The sequence below is a fragment of the Ascaphus truei genome, chromosome 21 (genome assembly GCF_040206685.1).
Source record: "Ascaphus truei isolate aAscTru1 chromosome 21, aAscTru1.hap1, whole genome shotgun sequence".
Classification (NCBI taxonomy): Eukaryota; Metazoa; Chordata; class Amphibia; order Anura; family Ascaphidae; genus Ascaphus; species Ascaphus truei.
The window spans coordinates 21,583,501-21,592,382 of NC_134503.1; the positions used below are offsets into that span (position 1 = coordinate 21,583,501).

The 8,882-nt window shown below is 46.3% G+C and overlaps 1 protein-coding gene across 5 annotated transcripts in view; it reads left to right on the forward strand.

Annotated features, from left to right (window-relative positions):
• The first annotated feature begins 340 nt into the window (after positions 1 to 340).
• PDCL (phosducin like) overlaps positions 341 to 8,882 on the forward strand; it is a 35,100-nt gene continuing 26,558 nt past the window's right edge. The window contains exons 1-3 of one of the 5 annotated variants that reach the window (XM_075579328.1): positions 341 to 413; positions 4,936 to 5,272; positions 5,948 to 6,107. In XM_075579328.1, the coding sequence (XP_075435443.1) occupies positions 5,213 to 5,272; positions 5,948 to 6,107 (220 nt within the window). In that variant the 5' untranslated portion in view covers positions 341 to 413; positions 4,936 to 5,212. Of the gene's footprint in view, positions 414 to 4,935; positions 5,399 to 5,420; positions 5,655 to 5,947; positions 6,108 to 8,882 lie in introns of those variants that run through there. The other 4 variants (XM_075579332.1, XM_075579329.1, XM_075579330.1 and 1 more) reach the window with 4 other exon arrangements.

Genomic DNA, 8,882 nt, shown 5'->3' on the forward strand with positions numbered 1-8,882 from the left:
GCTGTTTGTGACATGTGGTATATGGGGACGGATTTAGGGGACATATTGTTAATTTGAGGGACCTTTGCAAAGGTGAACATCTTGCGTAGTGTGTATTAACCCAGCGGTGCGCAAACTGTGGGGCGCGCCCCCTTGGGGGGGCGCACGATTATGTAGGGGGGGCGCGGGCTGCGTGCGGAGAAACCTGGGGGCGGGCAGAGCTGTGCACGGGCGGCCAGAAGCTCCGTGCTGCTGCTTCTGTGTGATGTCTGCCTTGCTGTGGGGGCGGGGCCAGAAGCTCCGTGCTGCGGCTGCTTCTGTGTGATGTCTGCCTTGCTGTGGGGGCGGGCTTCTCACTGCACACAGACAGCCCCTCCTCCTCCTGTCCCAGTTTTCAGCGTACATGGGGGACTGAAGCAGGCTTAAAAGTGAAAGTAAGTATTTGTGTGTTGTGTGTTGTGTGTGTAGAGGTGGGAGACATATTGGGGGGAGGGAGAGAGAAAGAGAGCCATGGAGAGGTGGGAGACATATTGGGGGGAGATAAAGAAAGCCATGGAGAGGTGGGAGACATATTGGGGGGAGGGAGAGAGAAAGAGAGCCATGGAGAGGTGGGAGACATATTGGGGGGAGGGAGAGAGAAAGGGAGCCATGGAGAGGTGGGAGACATATTGGTGGGAGAGAAAGAGAGCCATGGAGAGGTGGGAGACATATTGGGGGGAGATAAAGAGAGCCATGGAGAGGTGGGAGACAGAAAGAGAGCCATGGAGAGGTGGGAGACATATTGGGGGGAGATAAAGAAAGCCATGGAGAGGTGGGAGACATATTGGGGGGGGGGGAGATAAAGAAAGCCATGGAGAGGTGGGAGACATATTGGGGGGAGGGGGAGAGAATCATGGAGAGATGGGAGACATATTGGGGGGAGGTGGAGAGAGACATGGAGAGGTGGGAGACATATTGGGGGGAGGGGGAGAGAGACATGGAGAGGTGGGAGAAATATTGGGGGGAGAGATATGGAGAGGTGGGAGACATGTTGGGGGGAGGGGGGAGGGGGAGAGAGACATGGAGAGGTGGGAGACATTGGGGGGAGGGGGATGGAGAGGTGGGAGAGAGACACTGGGGGGAAGGTGAGAGAGAGACACTGGGGAAGGTGAGGGAGAGACACTGGGGGAGGGAGAGACTCAATGGCTAAACAGTGGGATGAAGGTCAGGCAGAGATGGCAGAATTGAGGGGCTTGGGAGGATGAGTTTTGGGGGGCTGAGGGTTCTTCTTTGGGTCAGAGGGGTCACTTCGGAGTATTGATCAGCAGGGGAGATTCATCAGTACCCCCCTTGAGTTTGGTTATGGAGTTCCCTGATCGCTGGGCAACGTTTAAAACAGGAATAAATAAATAATACATAAATCTGGTAGGTAGGAGTGGATGACACTGGGGAAAGCAAATGGGAGAGGGAAGGGATGTAGCTAAGAGGTGGATGAATGCCCCCTCAAATGGACTGCCTTTGTGCACCAGAAAAAAACATATTACCAGATGCCAGCAAACAATAAAATAAACAGTGATCCAATACTAGTATACTGCCTGCGCGCACGCCTGCAGCCCAAGCGATTTGTGAACTTGGCTGCAGGAGATTGTAGACGCGTGGCGGGGGCGTCACAAAGCTGGTTCGCCCTCATTGGCTGAACCAGCTCACGTGCGCTGACGTCATGTGATTTTGATTACATCAGGCAGGGGGGGCCCGAGAAATTTCATGGATGAAAAGGGGGGCTCGGCATAAAAAGTTTGCTCACCCCTGTATTAACCCATTGTCACGATGGACACCAACTTTATCAACACATTTATATTTCTGGGTACTCGGTTGAACAGAACAAATTGCAAAATAAATTCTGATTTATTTCCTTAATAGACAAACACACGACATCTGCAGAATACACTTAAAACAACACTTACTGGGATAAGGGAACTAAATAAATTGTCCTTTGCCTGCAAGCGCAAGAAATGCAGTCTTGATTTAAAGGTCCTGTGGCCAGATCGCAACTTGCCGATCTAATATCTTAGCCACCTCAAAGAATTTCGTAGAGATTCGTTCAAGAGTCACCAGGGCTAACGAATTCAGGAGTTTGGGACAAATCCTTAGTTATGTTGTTATTAACCCCTTCTCTCCGGGCTCGGTTGCTGCTGTGCTGGAACAAAGTCTTGCGTCTTTACATCATGGATCGAAAATCCCGAACAACAATCACGATCAAGAATCACACCGGGAATACCTCGGGAGCCGCAGTTATAAACTGGCCAAGGCTATCTCTAACATGTGGACCCAATGGCCTCGTGGGAACAATTTAACCCACCAATAGCCATGTTGCCCACAGTTCCTAAGACCGGGCAAAAAGGCTTTCCGGTGTGCAAAGCGCATGGGTCAGTTTGACACCATGCCACTTAGCATACCTGGGATACACCCATACCTTGGCGCATCTGAGTCTGAGATTTGGCCCAGAGGTGTCAATGACCCGGCATCTGTTATACATCAGAATGCCGACCGTGTATACATTATGGGTCTCTGGGACTTTTCATCCCTGACACTTCTTTAGACTGGGGGTCGCTAAATCAGCGAGACCCCTTTAAAGTGCAGGCATGAAAATACCACCAGCTCATTCACCCATATCACATCTGTATGTCCGAGGAATTCTTTCCCAGGCTTACAGAACAGATCCAAATCTGCAGTTTTTACACACTTTATTAAAACATCATGTTCTGCTTGTGCTACAAGTGTAATTTGTATATGTAGGTGCATGTAGTGTTTAATCATACTTGAACCCGAAAGATCAGGGTGCTAGGTGCTTTCGTTCCCGAGTTAGCCTTTGTAATTAAAAAGCCGGGCCAGGGGAAGCGAAGTTCCCGCACTTCTCACGTCAATTGACCCGATTCCTAGGGCAATAGACTTTCTGCCTTTCAAGTTACAAAGTTAACAAGGGACGGATACATTTTATCGGTAAATCACTTGAGATTTTAACCGCAACCACTTATTCACTTAACTTGTGGTTACGGGTCAAACCGATAGTAATGGATACCCATCTCACAGACGGCCCTTTAAACTTTTTCCACGCTTCTTCAATCAGCGCTAGCGTTGGGCGCTCACTACGCCATCTTGTGTCTGTGAAAGGGTATAACAGGCAATGTATTTTGTCTTTTAACACAGCAGGCAGGGAATGGCCTGCAAATGGGGGGTAAAAACGGCTGGGACAGTGCAAAAACAGTAATGCATGGCAAACAAGTTTAACCCCTTCATTCCCAATGCGAGGGGAGGATGACCAGCTGGGTATAACACTTTAATTCAGGCCTGATCACCTCCATCCTCGCCACACTCATGTCCTGTATGCAGGTCAAGTGCTCAAAGGTGTGCTGTACGTGACATGCTTTATAATTGCAGACTGCTGTTGGCCAAGTGCAACCTTACTAACCTCAGTGACAGACTCTGGCAGCGCACCATGGACCTGGTAACAAATGGTATGCACGTAGTAACAGATCCAGATAAAGCAAAATAGGGGGTGTTCAGACGGACACATAGTCCTTGGACCGTCAAATTTTTAGGGATATTATATACAACACACTGGGGAGAAGATCTCCCAAAATCCCTTAAGGGTACAAAGGTTGGATGGGGGATATTGTCCACGCTGTTAGTATAACAGGGTAACAGGTATACTAACAGCGTGGACATTATCACTTGTCCGACCCTTGTATATTTCACTATGGAACTGTTCATAGATACCTCGCAATGTCATGCTGTAAAATTGTATCAAACGGATACAGCTGATTGTGCTCAAGCTTTCCACAAAAATTCACCTTGCCAATCTGACCCGAAATCCAACATTTCAGACAGATTGGTGAATTTTTGAGAGAGTTCTGAGCAACTGACAAGGGGGGTAAATAATGGAAGTCTCGATCAAGCCTTAACTATGGATGCGCTGTGCTATGTACTGCAGCCGTGCTCTACAGAAGATGTATTTTCTATCAGTGATTGGTGCGGTAATTTGGGTCAATGGGAGGCAGGCACTGAAGCGCTCCTCAGCTGCTCCTGGTTTAAATAAGCACAATAAACAATAGAATATCAGATCCAGGAACTTGGGATGCCCCTACCAGGGGTCTAAAAAAATGCTAGGTACCAAGAATGGGCGGTGTGGCAAAAAAATCTGGTCAAAATGTAGTGATCATAGGAAAAATGGAGTCAAGCACACCAAACAGTGAAAACATTTAATGAGTAGCAAAAAAGGTCATTTTAATGACTTAAAGAAGTCATACTGTAGTAACATTCAACGTTTCGGCGCATACAAGCATCAAAATGAGCTTTTCTGCAACACATTGATTTTGTTCGCTTTTAAATAGGTGCAGGACATAGGAAATAGGTACAGGGCATAGAACATAGGATAAAGGAAATAGGTACAGGACATAGGAAATAGGCACAGAACAGAGGAACACAGGCACGGGCCATTGGAAATAGGCACAGGACATAGGAAATAGGCACAGGACATAGGAAATAGGCACAGGACAGAGGAACACAGGCACATGACATAGGAAATAGGCACAGGACAGAGGAACACAAGCACAGGACATAGGAAATAGGCACAGGACAGAGGAACACAGGCACAGGACATAGGAAATAGGCACAGGACAGAGGAACACAGGCACAGGACATTGGAAATAGGTAGAAACATAGGAAATAGACGCAGGACAAAGGAAACAGGCACCGTTCTGCTACATGGGACCAGTTGGAGGGACATCCTCCCAAACCTGACCCCTCTGTAAGGGTCCAACCGCGCAATAAGAGTGTATGGGATGTTGGATCATTTGTTTCTTTATATTATTTATTTTCTGGCTATTTGTTCCTTATTTGAATGACCTCATGTTTGTGTCTGTTGTATTTTTCTTATTTGAATTGTTATTGTTGTTATATGAATAATGTTCCCTTCAGGGAATGGTTTGGTCACATGTGACCGAGCCAGCCAATCAGCTCGCGGGCCCGGAGCTTCGGGACAGTTGCGTCATTGAAGCTCTACACCTCAGCCAAGCGTCCCGAACATATCCTGTAAACAGGAAATAGATGTCAATCAATCAGCGGCCCCGATACAAGCGGCCGGACGAAAATAAACCAATTAGCGTCCCGGATACAAGAGGGCTTGCGGAAAGAACCAATCAGCGACTCGGTTTCAAGAGGGCGTGCCGAAAGAACCAATCACCGGCCCCGACACATGAGGGCGTGCCGAAGTAAACCAATCAGGGCAGTCCGTGATTGGGGATTCTGTTGTGCGGTAATTGTGGAGAATTGAGGGTGGGATTGTTTCACTGCCCCGTTATAACGCGGGAACCAAGAGCGGCCGGAGGGAGAACCGGAGCTGTAACACGTCTTTATATGGTTTAGCCTGGGAGTATACATTGTGCGAGTCATTTTATACATACACACACACACACACATCGTATTACAGTGCCCATACACCACAAACCATTGCAATACATGTCACACACACACAGTATTTTACGCTGTTAATATGACACATATCTAAGTACATTAACTCTGTAATCTCAATTATACAATATACTATCCTAGCTCACAAATTAATAAACAAGGATACTATCACCGCAACCTGGGAGAACCACGCGCCCTGTTTCTTCCGTAATAGTATCCATGAGAATGTAAAATACTAATGGATGGACAGTCCAGAGATGTAGACTGTGTGTGTGTGTGTGTGTGTATATATATATATCTCTATCTCTCAAATACAAAAATCACTTGTGAGCACATTCACAAGTGATCTTTTTATTTGCTATATGCTATATGGTGGAGGTTTCTTGTCGCCTTTTTCACCCACCATAACTTAAAATTATGTATATATGTGTGCACACACACATACATATATCTCACACAGTACACATACATATCGCAGCTGTGTGCAGAACTCCCCTGATGTTTTCTGCTTTTCCCACAGGACACCATGACCACCCTGGACGATAAACTACTGGGAGAGAAGTGTCAGTATTACTACAGTAGTAGCAGCGATGATGAGGACAGTGAGAGGGATCACAAAACAGTGCAAGGCTCCACAGGGGAACACAACAGGGGGAGAGAGGGACGTGCAATAAATACAGGTAACTAATGATTAATAAATATTCAATTAAAAATTCTGCCAATCTTTAATAAACCTCCTGTCGTGGCTGAATGGAGAGCACCTTTAATTATTTAAAAATATAAATAGCGATGAAAACCTGCCACAATAACAAATAAAATTATGGGGCCTAAGAAATAGGAAACAGAAATTAAAATATGTAGTTTGCAGAATGCTAAATGTTTATTTGGAGCCTGCGAAGGACGTATACATGACTGCAGGACACGGGCACCATTCTGTTTATAGAACAGATTAGAAGCTTAACAGATTCAATTTAACCTGAAGGAGTTCAGCTTCTGAGCTGCTGAATCCAATACGTTTCCTCTGTTATAACAAAATATCTACAAATAGAAACATGAGGAGAAACCTACATTGTGCTGTAAAATAATAAAATAGAAAAAGAACATTTGTTGTAGGTATGTTTCTCTCTGTCTCTTGCTCTGTTTATGTCTCATTTATTTACACACACACCTCCCCATCCCACAGTGTGCATAGAGCAGGGAGGGCTCCGACTAGCCCCGCCCCAGGCCATCGGTTTGCCCTGGCCCAATCGTGCAGCCGATACCTTCTGCCAAGGGATTTTTCTATCACTGAATAAAAAATATATATACATACACATGGTATGCCTTACTAGAATTTACGGTATGCAATAGGTAAATGTAAATACAAACCCCTCTCTTCCACCCCCCCCAACCAGCACTCTTCACTTCCCCAATAAATATTCTGAAAAATGCTAAAATATCCTTTGTTCAATACAATGTTTTTTTGTATCCATACCCACCGATGGACAATCTATTAAACACGAGCCAAAAGTATACAAGTATCAAAAATAAATCATACCTGAAGGTGGGTAAACACGAGAAAAATATACAGAACAAAATACAAATATGGCCAAAACTACCACTTATAATGCTCAGAGTAGCAAATATACCAAAAGAAAGTACTAGTTGTATGACCATTTCATGTTGAAAAGTTCTTGAATCGCCTAGAAAGCAGGCGGGTATGGCGTAACTTGCTATTTGCAGGTACACAAAGATGTGGGCGTAGTTGGTAGCAGCAATGCAGTAATAACAGATGATTCAGAGCCCAAGGTTTCCATGGCTGCTGAGGTTGTAGGTGCAATGTACAGTAGGTCTTAGCAGGGCAAGGAGAGAGAGGGACTCATTGCGCAGTATCTAAAAACACTTGTAATATACAACACCAACAAGCAAATCCCCCTGAATGAACACACACATAAGTTCTGTCATTCAGGACATATAATGGTATCTTTAGCAAGGTTAGTCTCTTCCCTCTCTGACACTGGACTCTGGTGTGTATGTGAGTGTTTTTACTTCTCTGCGTGTGTCCCCTCTGTATGCAGCCGCCTGGAAAACGCACTCCGCACAGTTCCGACGTCATGAGTCCAAGTCTGGTCGGTCTCTCTTCTCTCTGCCTCAGGGCTGTTATATACTGTGTGCAGACGTAGGCGCGCGCGCCTGTGCTAAGGCGCCTGCACGTGCCGCACACGTTTGTGTGTATACTGTGCGCGTGTGTATGTATGTGTGTGTTTAAATAAGTTTTCAAATAAATAATCCTTTAATAATTTTTTTAATAAACTTGTACATATATACACACATATACTTTAATTTTCAGCAGAGGTAGCAGCGCAAATTCATTCTTTTACTCATCTTCCCCCCTGTCGGCCGGTCCCACTCTCCCTGCCGTGCACGCGCACGACACCATTTATAGAATAGGGCTGACTAACCTCATCCAACTAAAACTGCAGCGTGTGCGCACTGCACTATAGAACCAGCCTTAGGCCTCGGGCATGGCCAACGCTTAGGTGCTGATCCGTGCTGAGGCGCGCGCTCACTTACCAGTGAGCCCCTGCAGCCGCAATGAGAGCGGCTTTAGCAGGGGCTCGCGCACGCTTCGCAAGGGTGCGGAAGCGTAGGTCTTAGTAAAATTTTAAATTTGCGCACTCACGGGAGTGCAGGGCTGGTCACGTGAGCGGTTCGCTTTATGAGGGCGAACCAGCTCCGTGACGTCACTGGCCCGCCCCCCCCCGACACGCCCCCGGGACGGGCGCGCTAACCAAGGCCAGGGAAGCACCCCCTTTCCCTCAGCCTCAGCGCGCCTCCGCACAGGCTGAGTCACCATGGACTCAGCCTTAGCACTCTGAGAAGCAGGAACCCACACACACATACACACTGGAGTCCAGTGTCGGAGAAGGAAGAGACTAACCTTGCTAAAGATACCATGATATGTCCTGAATGACAGAACTTATGTGTGTGTTCATTCAGGGGATTTGTTTGTTGGTGTTGTATATAACAAGTGTTTTTAGATACTGTGCCATGAGTCCCCTCTCTCTCCTTCCCTGCTTAAGACCTACTGTACATTGCACCTACAACCTCAGCAGCCATGGAAACCCTTGGGCTTTGAATCATCTGTTATTACTGCATTGCTGCTACCAACTACTCCCACACCTCTGCGTACCTGTACTCCCGGAATAACTGTTTCTGGGGAAGGTTGAGTAGTTGTACGGACGTTCTTATTTCTTTTTCTCTTTATTTAGTTAGTGTTTTACTAAGTTTCACCATTGGGCGGTGCTGCTGCTGCATTATTTGTATTATAGGGAAACGATTTTTAGTCTACTTCTGTTTCTACTTCTGTAACTTGTTACAGTATTGGGTCTGCTTGAGCAAGATGCAGTCACTAGAAGTTCCTGTAAGAGTGGAACATATGTTGCATGAAAGATGTTTGCCGCATAAACTCCACG